This window comes from Acanthaster planci, linkage group LG17 (assembly GCF_054643075.1).
Source record: "Acanthaster planci isolate LZ-2023a linkage group LG17, COTS_SCS, whole genome shotgun sequence".
Lineage (NCBI taxonomy): Eukaryota > Metazoa > Echinodermata > Asteroidea > Valvatida > Acanthasteridae > Acanthaster > Acanthaster planci.
Genome location: NC_141793.1, coordinates 2,283,735 through 2,301,273, shown reverse-complemented (window position 1 = coordinate 2,301,273; position 17,539 = coordinate 2,283,735). Strand labels below are relative to the sequence as shown.

Sequence of the window (17,539 nt, the reverse complement as noted above, 5' to 3'; positions counted from 1 at the left end):
GAATTAGTTTCTTTCTCTTTCTTCCTGTAAGAGCGTGTATTCAGTCAAAACGGACAAAAATGCAAAAGCAAACAAGAAAACACGTGAAAAGTTCATCGAGGTTACATGAAGATACTCCCAATTTGGGGGACCCCTAAAATATCGCCCACAATGAAACTTTGTGCTGGATCTTTAAGTTTTTTGAGCTCTACCCTCAATGAACTTTTTCAAAACTTAAAGCAGGGCACTCTGCGCGGCGTCCTTGCACTATGAGTGTACTGTCTTGTCCACATAATGCAAAAAATTGCTCAGAAAAAAAAAATGAAAATGCCACCATGTGATTTCTAGCGAAAGATTTTTTAGAAATTATTCTCTGTGTCGTGACGGCAGTCTTTAAGATGCTACGGCGCTGAGAAGTATGAAATATGCAACGAGCTACATAGTATGCTCATGAATAACTTATTTCATGCTGACGGCCCGGCCCAAATCTGACTGATTTCAAAGTCCACGATGCCATGATGCGTGTGATTTGATATAGCAACTAGCTCGCCGATCCATGTATTGCGTGTCCCCTGTTTTCTCTTTAGTGTACACATTTTTTCTTTAACAGTGGTGTTAATTTTTTTCTAATTCGTCAGTTTGTGTCCCATCACTACGATAAATGTAATGTAATATTTATTTCTTGAACTTGTTTTTCAGGGTTATAGTGATTTATTTTTTTTAAAGATCATCAATTACTATCCAGGGGGATGCTGCCGCGCGATGCAACAGCGACGTAAACAAGATGGCGGAGAATGTGAAAGTCGCTGTACGAGTTCGGCCATTCATATCCTTTGAAAGGCAGTGTTTGTTTTTTCAACCCACATTTTTGTGCAAAGAAGCATTGTGTGGTCTGGTCTGCACAAAAGTATGGGAATTTTTTACATTACAGCTTTTTTGCTAGCTGTTGTCAGCTTTAATTTTAAGTGGCCACTCACACCCCTGTTGTGAAGAGTAGTCAATCGATCTTGCCTTCCGTCTTCGTGTTTCCAGGGTTTCCCATTTGACTTCTGAAATCATATCTATGACACTGTTGCAGTGTTGGTTCTTGTGTAGTTATTTTGAACGAATCTAGCAGCGCGTCTTTGCACTTTTTCCAAGCAATCTATATTTACTTTGATGAAGATCCCAAATTGAGCTGATCCCAAATTGAGCTGGCGTATTCTAATTTGGGTCTAACCAGAGTTTTGTAGGCTACATCTTTTACTCGGGGCTTGCAGTTCCAAACGTTTCTTTTAATCAGACCCAGCATTTTGTTGAAATTATTGACCGTGTGAGTCAACCCAACTCCCAAATATGTATGGTGGTCAACCTCTTGGAGAGTACTGATTCCTCTTGTGACTTATAGACATAATGGAACACTTGGACGTATTGAATTTCATTTGCCATACAGACTTCCAAGCACATGGGGAATTGTTGTCTTCCTGAAGAGCATGGCAACCCTTTTGTACTTTTATTCACCGATATAGAACTACATCATCAGCAAACAGCCATATACCGGTACATTAGATGTGACTTTATCTGGTAAATCATTGCTGTAAGCAAGGGACAGCACTGGCCTGAGGACAGTTCCCTGTGAAACTTCAGAAGCTGCATGGGAGCTTTCTGATTTGTCACCATCGATGATAACAGTAGGACTCGGGAGGTTACTAACTTTAAGAACTTTGGCTAGTCATGCATGCTATGTAGGACTACAGCTATGCTATGTAGGCCTGGCACTGAAAGCCTACACTGGATGAGAACATTACAGGCAGGGTAGACGGTATAGTAGGCCTAAGGTACTAGTTTATGCTCTGAGGGTAAAAATGTAGCCAAGACATTAGCCATGATAGCCAGGTATCCAAGCAATCGCCAGTGAGTTCACCTATGCTGTGGTGGCAACGGCCTAGGCATTGGATGACACTCTTTTACCATGTGCCGATTTAATAGATGGCTTACATTATATATATTTCTTCTTCTCTTCTTCCAAGAGATGCACCAGCTTCATATATTTGAAGACCGAGGCACGTTAAAATGAGAAGCAGTTACAGTTTTAGAGGTGGTAGGAAAACCCCAGAGGAATATTCTGGGTAAAACCCACGGAATCCAGTAGGGACTGAAACCTGATCTTACACGTGGACTTAGCCGGGAATCGAACCCGGACCAGAGGTGGAAGGCAAGGAAAGAACCACTAACGTTACGCCAACCCCTTTCCCCTGCCTCCTTAATGTAATCTGTTTTGAATGAAATTTTCAAATAAAATCATTCAAAAAGCTGCATAGAAGTTTTTAATTTTATTAAAAGCTGCCAGAAACTCTGTTTCACTTCTTTTTTGTGTGGTAATCAGAAAAGACCACAAATAGAATTTAAATTGCCAGAACTTAAGGTCAGATTTTGTCCAAGTTTTGGTTAACCTGTTTTTTTTTCCACTGGCAAAATGAAGACTTAGTACCAGACATTTATGACAAAGTTGACTGATGCAGTACTTCTATTTTCTATACAATTTTCTTATTTCACGTTCGCAGTCATTAAGTTAACCCTTTCGCTCCAGGAGACGGCGAGAGCCGCGGCTTTGTGTGAGGATTAGTGCATACCACACATACAGTCTATTCACCATGCAGCTGCTGGTTCAATGGGGTCAGCTGCTGGACAAAGCCCTCCATTCAGGGCACACCACAGCCCAGCAGTCACGGTCAAAAGAATCCCGGCGCGAAGGGGTTAAGAGATTCGCAAATTTTTGGACTAGTTTACAAGTGTGCTGTATGTTGCGGAGTTGCGCTGTAGTAATTCCAATTGCTAGCCTTAACTTATTCACACAATGAGCGGGAGATTAAGGTGAAGGCCAGTTGCATCATTAAGATGTACGGCAAGACCACCGAGATCGTTGACCCGGCCAACAAGCAGAGCGAGCCCAAAAAGTTCACCTTTGACCAGTCCTACTGGTCACATGACGGCTACAAGGAAGGTCCAGATGGCTACTTGGAAGCGGTTGGCAGCAAGAGTCCCTACGTCGATCAGGTTTGTACAGCTGTCTAGAAGCGCTTGTTTTTGGGATGTCCGTTGCTCTGACTCGAACCAGTCAGCCAGACTGGCGAGTTTGGTGATGGTTAAGTGGTAAGATGTCTGCTGCAGTAAACAGGAGGTCATGGGTTCGAGTCCCATTTACATCTCATAAAAATGTTTGTTTTTGTCACTGTTTTTCACGAAGGGATCTTGTCAGATCTAATGGAAAGGAATAGCTTAATTTTCTTCACGCTAAATTTGTCATTTATTTGCTGACTCTTTTTTTCGTACACGAAACAGCGGAAAGTCTTCAAGGACCTTGGTATGTCTGTGTTGGAGAATGCGTGGAAAGGCTACAACTGTTGCATGTTTGCCTACGGCCAGACAGGGAGTGGCAAATCATACTCTGTGGTTGGATATGGAGCGAACAAGGGTGAGAAAAAAAGTCACTGTGCACAAATGACTCAGTCGGAAGCAATTTCAAAATTTGGTTGGGCCACACTTTACTGCAAAGTGACAATTTTCAGCTTTAAGCTCATCCTGAAATGACAGGTTGCATACGTGAGCATTCCTTCTCTAATCCAACCTAGAGGTTATCCAGAAGCATTTCATGAGGGGTTGGGGGGCAGCGGTGCCCCTCTCTTGCCCTCTCCCCTCTCTTGCCTCCCCCTTGAAGTTGGACCACCCTCCCAAGGTTCTTAGACTGTTCATCTGTTCTGCTCACTGTAGGCATCGTACCTGAAACGTGCGAGAAGCTCTTCAATGGCATCGACGAGAACTTGAAGACAGCTGACAAGTCTAGGGAACAGGAGTACCAGGTCCGTTCTCCGATAAAAATATCAGACAGCTATTATGTTCCCCGTTTTTAGGACAAAGGAACTTGAAATCTACGGCACAATGAATGAAGAACTCTGAAATATCAAATTAATGTCTGTTGGACCCCAGACATCTAATTCTGTTGGTTGAAATGCGTCCTCTTTCCAGGTGTTTGTGAGCATGCTTGAAATCTACAATGAGCAGGTCCGCGACCTCTTGAACCCCAGCAGTTTCAAGGTCAAGGGAGGGTTAAAGGTCAGGGAGCACCCACAAAGAGGGTTCTATGGTAAGCGCTGAAAACCACAACGCGGCCCTCTGTGTGAATTTGTCCTTGAATGATAATTAGCGGATGCCGAATTTGTTGAAAAGGAATTAATGCAAAACATAATGATGCGATTTTGCCTCTTAACTTGAAATAAAGAGCAGAAAAGAATGGTGTTTTTGAAATAAGATCTTCAAATCACAAGTTACTTTCCCTGAACAATTGTATCTGCCTTCTGTTTCACTTTTTCAAAGCTTAACGTCTAATCCCACTGGGTTTCTTAAAAATTATCTTTTGGAGTTTTCCTTCTAAGTTAACTGGCATTTCATCATCGTCATCCCTTGATGGACTGTGAGAATGGATTCATTTATTATCACAAAGGAAGGGGAAAAAAATGAGGAAATAGCAATGGATTGAAAACTTGAATTTTAAGGCTAATTTGAAGGTTGGGGTGTGTATTTTGTGTGCCGATAGTGGAATCTCAAAGCATCTTCCCAGTCAAGAGTTACGACGACATCAACGAGAGAATAAATGAAGGGACGCGGAACAGAACCATCGCATCCACCAACATGAACGCAACCAGCAGGTAAGCTTGTCCACACAGCCATGGAATATACATCAGCAAAATGCAAGAAGTGCTGCTCATTTGTAGTGGATACATCAACTGCAGAATTACTTGAATCAACGAATCAGTGAACTTCTCCACACAGCTGTGGAATTCAGTGGCAGAATGTAAGAAATGCTCAAATGTAATGGATACATCAACCATGATATAAGTTGAATCAACTAAAAAAATGGGCTTGACAGCATGGCTGCAGAATCCACTGGCAGCATGCAGAAATGATGCTAATGTGTAGCGGATACATCAACTACAGGATTAGTTGAATCAACAAATCAGTGAGCTTGTCCACGTAGTTGGTAGTCCACCAGCAGCATGCAGAAACACTGCTCATTTGTAGTGGTAGGTTAACTATAGGATTAGTTGAATCAACTACGTAGGTACTCATGATATGGAATCTGTCCACATTGTAACAAACGTTGCCCGTTGGTTTTAAATGTATCAACCATGTGCCTGTACAAACAGAACTAGGAACAAGATCACTGCGTCTGCCAGCCTGGTCACAAGATATCTGACAGAGTATGTCATTTGGATGAAAAGTCCTATTTTCCTACCTTGTGGCATGTGAAACATTGAGACTTTGGCCTTCTCCAACATATCCCAACCCTAAAAATGAAGTGACAGTTCCCTGGGATGCAGACTTTGGCACCGTGCTCCCTCTCCAGGAAAGGATGTTGTCTTGAAGATCGTTTTGTGTCTTCAGATCATCTTTCCAAGGAAAACTTGGGTGTGACTTTGATAATTTTCATTGCGTTTTTCTTTTTTGGGGTTGGCAGTCGGGCACACACCATCGTCTCCATCAAATTTGTACAGAAGGGTAAAAACGACGCTGGGCAGAACATGACCAAGACGTCCATCATCAACCTGGTCGACTTGGCAGGAAGGTAAATCCAGCTCAAACAACAAAATCTACGTGGTACTAGAGAAAATGTTTCAATTTGGTTAAAGCACTGCAACAAGACTAGTCTAATCTCACGTATGACGTTTCTTGAAAATTAGAGCCCATGCTATTTTGGGTGTAAAGTAGTCCTCAATTTCGGGCAATTGCTGTTCATTCCTTCACCTGCAAATGACCTTTTATCCTCTTACCCTTATCTTTCTTCTTTATCAAAGACCAAATAACAAGATTGGAGTGAGTTGAAATTCAAGAGATGAAAAAGTTGATTGTAGCCAAAATAGAGAAGTGTCTCCTGTCACTCATAATGATTCGAATAGTTTTGAAAATAAAAATCCCAATTTTGTCGCTCAATTTGAAACATTGAAAAGAGGTTATTTATTCAAATTGGAAGATGAAAGACGACTTGTTGTTGGAATAGTTAGGCCCATGTCCGAATGATGCCGCACTTTGGTCATATTATGCACTTTCTTATGGGAGCAAGGTTGAAGCAGTGGATTCAAAGCTCCACAGAGCAGTGTGCAAAAGCATTATGTCATCAACACTTGGACTTTTTCTGTTGTTAATTATTTTGGTCCTCCTCACTGCCGTCTTCAGCGAACGAGTAGACAGCACAGGAGCCACTGGCGATCGATTGAAGGAAGGAGCGGCCATTAACTTATCACTGTCATCACTGGGTAACGTCATCAAGGCACTGGCAGATCAGGGGAGCGGAAAGAAGTCAACCCGAGGTAAAAATTCCCGCAACTTCTCAACGATTATATGGAATAGTTTTGCAGAGGTATTTTTTTCTTCGAGGGTACTCAAACTCTCCTCAAAAAGTCAATAGTTTGGCCTATACTTCCAGGTATTTTGCCTCTGTTGAATAATCTTCTGTGACTTTGTCACATTTAGCTTCGAAGAGTCCCATTAATGGCTACTTAGCTCCTCAAAAAAAAACACCGGATTGCCCAACAAAGCTTTGGGCAAAACTGCCTGGAGTGATATCATGGTTCAATCTTTAAATTCAGAAAATTCTTAGAATATTGAGTCAGACTTAAAAAAAAAATATTTTGCATTCTTTTTTGGCCATGCAGTTCCTTACCGCGACTCCAAACTCACAATGTTGCTGAAAAATGCCCTTGGCGGCAACAGTAAAACTATCATGGTAAGTAACACCCCTTTTGACTGATCGGTTTGAGCCCTCATGCTTTAGTTGAATGTTGGAGGGTTTGGGAGCTTTCCAGCCCAAAACACCCAGGGAATACGATCTCTTTTTTGTCCTTTCTATTTGCATAGATTGCGGCCTTGAGTCCAGCTGACATCAATTACGATGAGACTTTGTCAACTCTCAGATATGGTAAGACAATCGCAAATTTGTTTAAACCAGACCCTTACCCTAGGAAGCAATTCCAGTATTTGTCACAGAAAAAAACTACAACATCTGATTGGTTCTTGTGAAATCTGACCAAACTGGTTGGTGTCACATCTCCGTTTCATTGATAGATTAAGAAAAGGTTGCAGAGTTTCATCAAAGTGTTGTTGTTTTTTTTAGCTGACCGAGCCAAGTCGATCAAGACCAAGGCTGTGGTGAACGAGAGCCCAACCGAGAAACTGATCCGTGAGCTGAAGGAAGAGAACGCTCGCCTCTTGTTGGAACTACAGGGGAAGGGAGGAGGGGGCCAGGCTGTGATGCAAGGAGTACCTGAAGAAGGTAGCTGACCAGAAGCCAAGCCTCAACCCTACCCAGCCCAACCTACCCCATAAAATCCAGCCTTGGCCAACCTCATCCCACCTAACCTAGCCTGCCCAGCCCAGTTTTGCCCCAACCCACCTCTACCCAACCTTTAGCCCAACCCAACCCAGTTCAACCCATCCCTGCCCAGCCCGGACCAACTCAACCAAGGTCCATCCAACCCAGCCCAGCCGTACTAGACCTAATTCATTTTCAGACAAATTCATTTCAACCTTTCTCAACCCACTTCACTCCAGCTCTAGCACATTTTCCAAGAATCGCGTTCCACAGCTCCTCGTTATACTTAAAATCCTTTTTTTCCAACCTTTAAATCGCCAAACAGAGGTGGAAGAACTCAAGAGGGAATTGGAGTTGCAGATGCAGAGGAACCAGAGCGAGATGGACTCCATGAGGCAGTCCTGGGAGCAGAGACTCAAGGAAGTCCAATCAGCACAAGAGGTATAGATGTACATACGATATGTGTTTGGTCAGATACAAAGTGGTGGCAGAAGTGGGATCGGAAACTACACTGTTGCACACCTATGGCAAATGTCACAATGCTTCAGAAGTACCTGAATAACACATGGCATGTGGAATATTTGTTGTTGTATCCAGGCCGCAAATCAAATTGGCATGTTAGTGATTTGATGATTACGGTATCAGAAGTGGGATGAGCAGTGGTTTGTAGCTTGGATTGTGATATACTGCCATCTTTGTGGTTTTCCCCAGGAAAAACTGGCTAAAGAAATTCGAAAGAGGGACGAGATGAAAGTTACACCCCATTTCTGGAACTTAAACGAAGACCCAGCTCTGACGGGAATGGTTGTACATTTCACCTACCCAGGTAGGTACCCATCATTTCTTGAAACCAAAACAAAAATAAATTCCATTTTGAAAAAGTTTAATTAAGTTGCATAAAAGTGTCATAAAATTCCTACATGCCTCATAGTGGAACTTTCATGTTACTACGAGACGCTCAGGCTTTGATTTACATCTTGTGATTTGCACCAAAACATTCTTGGCATTTCACAGAAGAAGGTAGCAAAACGTTCACTTTTATTGGAAGGAATTAATTTGTTTTTCAGGAGTGACGCGAGTGGGGAATCAGAAAGCAGAAACCACGCCAGAAATAATGCTGTCAGGACTCAGGTAAGACTCGGGTAAAGGGCTAGTGGATCAATAGTACATCCTTTGGGGGTTCTGCTAGAGGATGAGAGAAGTTCTTTTAAGCTCCACAATTGTCTCTTCAGTATACAGAAGGACCATGCTACAGTCACCAATAAGAAGGGGGTGTGTGTCCTACAGCCCTCCCCTGGAGCCAAGGTGCTGCTGAATGGTAAAGACCTCATAGACAAGGCAGAGCTCCACCACAATGACAGGTAAGCACAAGTTAGAGTCTTGCTGACCTAACCTGCCCCAGCCAGACCTGGCCTATCTTTACGCATCCTGACCTGACCTGACTCGACCTGACCTGGACTGATATGAGCTGGCTTGACTGGATTCTACTTGTTACATGAGGACCTAATTTTTACCCAACCCAGTCTGATTTTGACGGGACTAGATTTTATCTGACACAAAGTTATCTGACTTGGCTTGACCTGACCTTATTGTACCCAAAGTAGACGTGATTCTAACTGGCCCAATCAGATTTTCATGGGATTGGATCGGATTTGACCCAAGATGACTCGACCCAAATTGATAAAACCTTTTGAGTTCTATTACTAAGAAAATTGGGATGAAAATTAAAAACTTCAAACATCAAAGTTGAAATCTGAGCCACACCTTTGCCTGAGCAGGCTTTAAACCCACTGTAGACAGATAAAAGGTAAAAAAAAGTTCCACTGCACTACTTTTAACCATTTTGTGGAATGACTTCTTCTTTTTAAACAAATTCTTTGTAGAGTCATGTTCGGTTCCAGTCATCTCTACGTCTTTCACCACCCGCAAGATCTTGCCAAAAACCAGAAGGCCGGAAAGAAGGAGGAGAAAGTGACATACGACACGGCGCAGGAAGAGATTGCCGCCAACTCGGGATTCGACATGAAAAAGGGGCCGGATAAATCCAAAGGTCTGTGGCCCCCAAAAAACCTGCCATTTTGTCTTTGCAACTCGTCTTCTGACGACAGTTTTATCTGTTGGTTGTGGCAAAACAGGCATGCTTGACCTGGTCCATCTTCATAAAAACCTCTACAAGCTTCTGTTGCCCCTCAAGACTAACACCATTTGAAATGTTAAGTGATCCGTTTCTCTCAGAACCCATGCATACTGAAAATTAAAACGAGATTGGAAAATAGACGGGAAAAACTTCCTTGTACTTTACACATGGTGTGTAATCAGATGTAGGTTGCAATTAAACTTCACTTCTGTTGGCGTTGCCGCCAAGTAAAGTTTCCGATCTCATCCCTATATTTTTTGGGGGGGATGGGTTGATTCCAGATGATCTCTTGCTGCAAGAGGACCTGGTTCAGCTGATGCCCATGGTGATCGAAGCCAACGCCATGAGCGAGGAGCTAAAGAAGGGCGTGCGATTCGAGATCGTCCTGATCTCGCCACAGGCCAGGGGCCAGAAACACGGCCGGACAGAGGTAGGGAATTGGCTATCTGCAAAACTAAAAGTTGGCTCGCACAAACCTACTTTGTAGATATGACCTCTGTAGAGTAGTTGGCTGGTTCAGGACTTAATGTCTGGTACCCAGGTTTCTCAGATGACCACCACCCATGCAAACTGGATGCCGTCCACATGGTGCATCCGCAGAATGACGTCTCGTTTTTGGGTTTTTTTTGGTTCAGTTGGCAGTTCTGATGCGCTGCAACGATAACGACAATGAGTTCCTGTGGGACAAGAACAAATTCCTAAACCGCAAGTACCTCATGCAGGAGATGTACCAGAACTTTGTAGACGGGGAACCAGACTGGGACAGGGAAAAGGTATGGACAGTTGAAAGCAAATTGTCGACAGGTGCCCTGTAGGCCTTTGAAGCTTCCCGTTTTCATGCCATAGAGGCACTAGAGATTTTTCAACCGATGAGGGAGTGCTTCTGCTCAAGACGGATACCTCCAAAGATTAGGCTAACTAGGGTCAAAGACATTCGTGTTATTGATCATTACATCCATTTGCCCCCTCCCCAATAGGATAACGACCCCTTCTGGGAGCCCCCGGACTCTGAAGTCATGATTGGCTGCACCCACGTCTACCTCCAGAGCCTCGGGTACCTCATTGAGGTGGAGGAACTTTTGGGCATCACTGATTTCCGCGGCAACGAGCAGGGGCTCCTCAAGGTGGAGATCTACCCGTGCAACGCAGACGGGTCCAATCTGGCCGAGGACGATTTCGTAGACGAGCCCGAGGAACTGGTAAGCTTCGCTATTATATTTCGGTCTTCAAGGTCCAGTCTGGTGTCGCAATAACAGTGGAAAATTGCTTTCTTCTGCTCGGTTTGTAGAGGTTGTGTGGCCTAGTGGCTAGGTTATGTGACCCGTGATCAGAGGGTCAGAGGAATTCGAGTCCAGCCGCCGGCCGCAAGTAGTGTCCTTGGGCAAGACACTTGATCCAAATTGCCTTGCTCCACCAAGGAGAAGGAATGGGTACTGGCATGAGCTGGGGAACAACCTGCGATGGTCTGGCATCAAATTGCTTTTACATCGCCATGTTTCAGAAAATTTCACAATTAATACCCTCAATTTCAAGTCATCTGTCAGTGCAGTGTGCAAAGATGGAACCAAACAGTCAAATTGAACAGTAAATATTGAATCAGTTTTTTTAAAGGTGTGTTTTATGTGTATAAAAAATATAAAGACAACAGGCACAGTTGGAGAAGGAGGCTTTTGAATGTAGAGAAATTTCTCGGATTCTTAGTAACAAAATTCCCAGAGAGTGTTGTTTTGGTGATGGTAACGATTGTAGCTGCAGTTTATGACCGCACTCAAGTGACTGCAAAAGTGAGAAACATGCAAAGCTGGGAAACGACAGTTTGCTTGAAATTTGTTTGGATGCTCTGTCGGTTTCGCTTGCAGCTGGGACGACAGGTGGCCTTCAAGATTGTCCTTACCCACGCCAGAGGTCTTCCCTCGCGATTCCAGAAGGTGTGTACGTTTCATTCATTCCGCCAGGGATGGGATTTTTTCAGGAGTTCAGTAGTTTTCAAGCTTTGAGGCTTTGTTTGCCCTTGGCACAAAAAGAAAAACAAGTGCAAAATTCACGTAATAAAGTTGGCTTGGATGTTATCAGCAGAGCACTGTTGACTGATTCTGCCGTGGTGAAAACTTTTACGCAAGGCCCTGTAACTTTTAAGCTTTGTGTGTTTCATTTCAAGCCAGTCAGGCGCCAGGTCGAAGCAGTTTTGTTTTGTCTTTACATCAGTAGTAGGATCAGATTCATTCGTAGTAATTGAATAGTTTTTACCGAAATCTTCCACTTCAACCCTTTATTGTTTTAATTCGACCTTTCTGTCGCCAGAGCCGATGTAAATATCGTTTCTACCTTGATAAGAATCCAGCCCAAACGTCGGAGATCGCTGGCACCTGCAACCCAGACTACAATTACAACAAAATCGTTTCCGTCAATGCTGTCACAAAACAAGTAAGAACAAAAGATTCTGTTTCATGTCCTCAGACAACCACATCAGGTGTTTTGGGTTCTTTCCTTATGTCCTCATACCTATAGATTGGAAGCCATATTTACCCTATGTAACAATATTAGGTAATGTTCAATGTCCTCAGATCTAGGAACAGATGCATAGAGTGATAAGATTAATGGGTTGGAAAATGTCCTCAGTATGTGTGCCCAGAAATTATTTGGTTATGGTGCAGGTCCTCAGATTGTGCAAATTACTATAGCAGGTATATGTGGTTGTACGTGTATATGGTATAGCAGGTGTATATGGTTATACGTGTATATGGTATAGCAGGTGTATATGGTCGTATGTTTATATGGTTATATATGAATAAATGGAACATTGAAAGGAAAAAAATCAAATTAAGGGAACAAATTTTTCCTGTTTTTTTTTTTATTTTTTCAGCTGCTTGAGTATTTCAACGAAGGCATGCTGACAGTCGAGGTGTGGGGTCGTCAGTCGGACACCAGCAAAAAGGGGCGGGTCGCACGGGGCCGACCCAAAACGGCCAGCACCAACGGGACTGTGGTGAGGAGAGACCGTATGTTGCCATCTTGTGCTGTGCGTGGAGGGGATTGTGCCAACTTCAGAATGTGAACTTTTTCTTATCAAGAAAGCAGATTAATGACAGAAGAAAAAAATAACACAGTCAGGAATTTCTACTGCTCAAAAAACCAAACTTGTGACACCAGAAAGTAAATTCCCCAAAAGACACACATAAAAAAAAAATCGACCATGTTGCGGAACATTTCTTGCCTCAAAAATACGAGAAATTTATGTCGCTGTTGTGAGAGTTTCAATGCGATCTGAGCAGATGTATTACCATGGAACTCAAGCTCCACTTCACCCTCAAAATATTCTGCCATTTCGACATTACAACTTTACTTCTTAATAAACAGGATTTGAAGTTTCGTTGTTGGTCGTCATGTGCATGTTAAATGAATAGCTTCTCAAAACACTTCTGGATTTGTACAGGACGCTGAGGAGCGAAACCGGATGGCTGTGGAGCTGAATACAGAGAAGAAGAGGGTTGCCAGACTGGAGGCCAAACTGGTGAGCAAACCCTGAAGGGGTCAGGGGTGGGAGGAGAGGGGAACTGCCGTACATTTTCTGTCATATTATAACTGCAATTCTTGCCGTTGCCTAGAGCTCCGGGGAGTTTTTCGCTGGTGTCTTCCAGTCATTTTGTGACCCCTCGTAGAGAAACTGAAGATTGTTTCCTCCACTTCCATTGGCTTAATTAGCTCGAAAATCTGGTAAGCGGGGCCCAAATTCAGAGAATGACAAGCACACAAAATGTGCTCAGCTCAGAGAAAATCTGCTCAGCAAACTTGGGTTACCAGCCAAAAATGTCACATAAGTTGCACCACTTGCGACTGGTTCTCGGCTCATTTTTGCTGAGCACATAAATCTGTTGTGGACTGTGCGCTGCTTTGGCAGCTCCTTGAAGCTGGGCCGAGTTGCCACCATCGTCGCGCTCCCCATCAGTCAAACTCTTCGCACACGGTGTGAATTACGAAGGCAAACAGGTTCTTAGTTTGGTTCCGTCATTGTGTCATACTTTCAGCACAAGCTGAGAGACCTGGTCATCGAGGCGCAATCAAAAGGGGAGGAAGTCATTGCCATCAGGGACTTACAAGCGGCAGTCATGGGGGGGTCGTCAGCCAGCTTCAAAGCTGCCGCCCGCGTGGTCGCCATCTCCGAGAAGTCAAAGGTCGATGGGCAGGTGACAAGTACGACGTGCAATGTGCAATGAATGCAGGAAGTCCCGTCTTCCGTCAGAAAAACTCCGCTTCTGTGGCCCGACCACCGTTGTAGTGCAAGAACATTCCTGTTTTGTGTAGTGGAAGCTTAGAAATCAAGGTACAGATAATTTCTCCAGCCGTAGTTTGGCCTTTTTGTATCATTGTCCGGCTTTTTATATTGACATCTTTACGATTTCAGTGATCGTTTGAACCACTGCAAAATTTGCACTCATGGAAATACCCAAATTGGCCCAGAATAACTTGTGTGGTGTGAATATAAAAATAACATTGTCACAATGTGAGAAGTTTATAAATCATGTTTATATTACATTAACATCACAAGTTGGGAAATGTGTGAAAACCGTGGTTATATAAATATTGGTAGAAAGAAAAATTATTGGGCTAAGAGTTACTTTCAGATTTGAGTTTGTCCCCACACACCCACTGCAGAGTGTAGATGGCTATTCAAAACCAAATTTGTCAGAGAATACATAGTGGCAAGGAATGTAATGCAAATTAATCATGCTTGAGTAACTTTAGTCCAAGGCACTCCCCTGTGTGTGTGCTATTAGGACTACCAATGCAGCCTTAGTGGTGTATGGAAGGGTAGTCCACCTGTGTGGTGAGGTACATGTCATGCATGTACTGTACATAGGGCGTGGCCCTGAAGAAAAGCCAGTTTGGAAATCAAACTGTAAGTTAATTTTACTTGGTTTCTATTTATGTTTATGCTTATTTTGTATAAGATAATTGTAAGCTCATTTAAAAGATGTGTTTAAATGGCCAAAAATTATTGAAGGTTATTTGGATTCTTTTTCAAAGGGTTTTCCCTGAGGGGAACTTAAAACCTTGCTGGTTCTGAGTGAACCATTTGTTCGGAGTGAACCACCTTCATTCTGAGGGAGTCATTTGTTCTGAGTGAACAACCGTCACTCCGAAGGGATCATTATATTTGTTCTGAGTGAACAAACATCTTTATGAATAAACGAGCTCCAGTATCGCTCCACAGTTCTTAGTGAACTAGCCACCCCACCCAGCTCGAAGTGAAACAGTACGGAGAGGTTTAAGGCCGACCATCAGGTCAGCAGGGAGAACCATCCTTCGACCTTCCTGGAAGATCAGCCCAGGCGTTGATGTTCATCCGTGCACCCACCTGGAGACAGCTTTACTCCAAGGAGCTGGCAGACATATTGTAGATAACTGCATGGTACACGGGCGTGGGCATTCTTCCACCCATGCAAACTGTTGACTGTTATGAAGGTGGCCTGGTGGGGCTTGAATAATTAACTAATTAGTGGTAAAGATTTGTTTATTTATTTTCACGAAACGGCCGTAGGGGGGGATATAATTAGGTATTTACATGTTTTACTAATTCGATTAGAAACTGGTTTTGGGTACAAGTGTTTTTTTTTTTGGTAGGGGGGGTTGGTAGAGTAAATGTTCCTTGTCTTAGGAAAAAAAAAAAAACAGTTGATCGATTTTGAAGTATGATTGTTTGACCTCCAAAAACTTGTGTACCTTCTACCATACTGGTTAGTTATTTTTTTGGTCCACTGAGGGGAAAGTCGGACCCCTGGTGTGACAAACATGGATCTGTATTTTTTTGTAGCAGTATTTTTAGAAATTCCTTTTTTAATGTTATCCCCAAGCGAAAGAATTTGTAGGGGTTCCAGGATTGGTCAGGGTTGGTGATACATGCTGCCTGTAAGCCTCAAAGGTTTGAAATCATCCAAATTTACAGGTATCGTGGGGGGGAGGGTATAAGTAATACACAACAAGACTGAACCCCTTCGCTACGGAGGACTGCTACTACCACACCGTTGTGTGAGGATTAGTGCATACCACGCATACAGTCTATTCACCATGCAGCTGCTGGTTCAGTGGGGCCTGCTGCTGGACAGAGCTTTACATTCTGGGCATACCGCAGCCCAGCAGTCACGGTCAAAATAATCCCGCCTTGAAGGGGGTAATACTCATAAAAATAATAGTGTGCAACACTCTCATTGATGTCCGAAATTCTCTGTGTCGAAAGTGGCCGTTTCACGAAACTTGCGACAAAATCACAGGACGGGCTTGAAATTTAGTACAGCAATGTGTGAGTGCGATTACAGGGTACCAACTGAACTCCAACTTGCCATGTGGCCATTGCAGATCACGTATCAGTACTCATTGACGTCCAGCGATGCTCATGCAGAAACAGACCTCTTTGATAACACACTTTGATAAGTACTTGGTGAGATATTTTAGTTGTTTACCAAAGACAGGCTGCTGGCCCTTCATGAAACTCCAATATTTGTAGAAATTTGGTTTGTTTTTGTGCAAGCATCATTTTTTGGAGCGTATTTGTATATTGGAAAAATGCAAAGATATGAAGTTATATATTTTGTGGAATGATAAGTTATTTTAATCCATCTAGAATATAAAAAATACATTTTATGTATTCACTGCTGATGAACGTTGGAGGAAATCATTCAGCAATACCTTACGCAGCATTATTAACTTTGATTTTTTTTTATTTCGCAAGAGTAGAATTTTAAACAAACTAACATTTTTACGCAACAATTTACCGCAGTCTGTAAAAATAAAATAGCAAAAATCTGTCAACTAGGCCCATCATCAGGGAACTACAAACACAATATTTTGTAATTTCTTGTAATTATCCGTTCATCTCTTCTCTCACATTCTGTAAAATTTGAGCGAGACATTATACCATTTTGTGAAGTTTTTCAGTAAATTCACCTTTGCAGCTTTTGTGTTCCATACTCAATTGCCCTGAAAACACCCGATATCTGTCAACTTGACTCAATTACACTGGCCTTCAAGAAGAAAATTTACCTTGTATATTTAAATTTTTTACCACCCAATAACTAAGTGAATTCTTTGATATGTACATGTGTTTGCTTTCACTTCTTAAAACCGCTTGCAGATTTTTATATAACCTTGGTGAAAAGTACTGCTCTGTTTTTGCATGTTCATTTCTTTGCTCATGGTTTGACTTTTGCAAATGTAGAGTAGCGAAGAAGTGTGTGGTGGTCCCAGTCCACACAAAAACAGTAGCGGAGTACCCGTGATACCTCTCTCTCGGGTAGTAGTTTGCAGAGAAGAGTTGTCAGGTAAAATGTCATGTGGTGAATCAATTATTATGTCGTTCCTTGCTTCGAATGAAGTACGGTTCCTTGAGGGAGTAAGCTTTGCTTTTCCCCTGCTGCCCCATTTTGCAAGCTGGCTTTTTGTAAAGTAAAGAACCACACACCAAGCAATGGTGGTCACTAATTCAAGGCATGCATGATATGTTTGTTACTTTTGACGTTCTCACACAGTGAGGTGGTACAACATCTGTCTTTAATTTTTTTTTTACAAATTCTACACATTTTTCATATTGAAAAATATCTTTTATTTCCAGTCACTTCGTAGTGAGATGAGAACCGCTCATTTTTTAAGAGATGCAACACTGACTTGACTGTTTATACCTTGTGTTGCTCCTAAGTTCAAAGATCTTAGGAAAATGTTCAACTTTTGATCATGACAGTTGAAAAGTAAGCTTTGTCAAAACATTTTTTGCAGCCTTCAATTGTTTGTGGATGTCCAGGTTGTGTTAATTACAACTCTTGGTACATGCGTATAGCATAATTTGAAATTTAAACAAAAAACACTTGATGGCTGGTTATGTAATCATACAAACTTTCTCTAAAATTATTGTTATAGGTGAGGTTTTGTTTATAGAAGTGCTATAAATGATGATTAAAATAACACATTGGCACGATCGGCTGGCTTTGCTCTTATTTGAATAAAAGGCTTTTGTCAACCTTAAAATGGTGCGCTAGTTTGTTTAAAAACTTCTGGTGGTAACAGTTTTTGTCCTCATTAAAAAACAA

The 17,539-nt window shown here is 42.5% G+C and overlaps 1 protein-coding gene across 1 annotated transcript; it reads left to right on the top strand.

The window, feature by feature from the left end:
• The first annotated feature begins 686 nt into the window (after nt 1-686).
• LOC110982620 (kinesin-like protein KIF28) lies at nt 687-17,477 on the top strand. The gene is made up of 24 exons (XM_087148185.1): nt 687-806; nt 2,816-3,015; nt 3,301-3,433; nt 3,730-3,818; nt 3,985-4,102; nt 4,553-4,664; nt 5,474-5,581; nt 6,190-6,323; nt 6,669-6,739; nt 6,871-6,931; nt 7,127-7,285; nt 7,650-7,765; nt 8,036-8,150; nt 8,392-8,455; nt 8,557-8,685; nt 9,208-9,374; nt 9,743-9,891; nt 10,097-10,234; nt 10,439-10,660; nt 11,321-11,389; nt 11,763-11,885; nt 12,325-12,447; nt 12,895-12,972; nt 13,487-17,477. Exons 1-24 carry the CDS (start codon nt 764-766, stop codon nt 13,673-13,675), a joined length of 2,910 nt encoding a protein of 969 aa, XP_087004311.1. The 5' UTR covers nt 687-763; the 3' UTR covers nt 13,676-17,477.
• Nucleotides 17,478-17,539: the final 62 nt, after the last annotated feature.

Bases quoted from the DNA above. Each gene is read 5' to 3' on its own strand.
- LOC110982620 (XM_087148185.1), top strand. From the start codon at position 764: ATGGCGGAGAATGTGAAAGTCGCTGTACGAGTTCGGCCATTCA. The intron at 5,582-6,189 runs GTAAATCCAGCT...TGCCGTCTTCAG, and splicing joins CTGGTCGACTTGGCAGGAAG to CGAACGAGTAGACAGCACAG. The intron at 6,932-7,126 runs GTAAGACAATCG...TGTTTTTTTTAG, and splicing joins TTTGTCAACTCTCAGATATG to CTGACCGAGCCAAGTCGATC.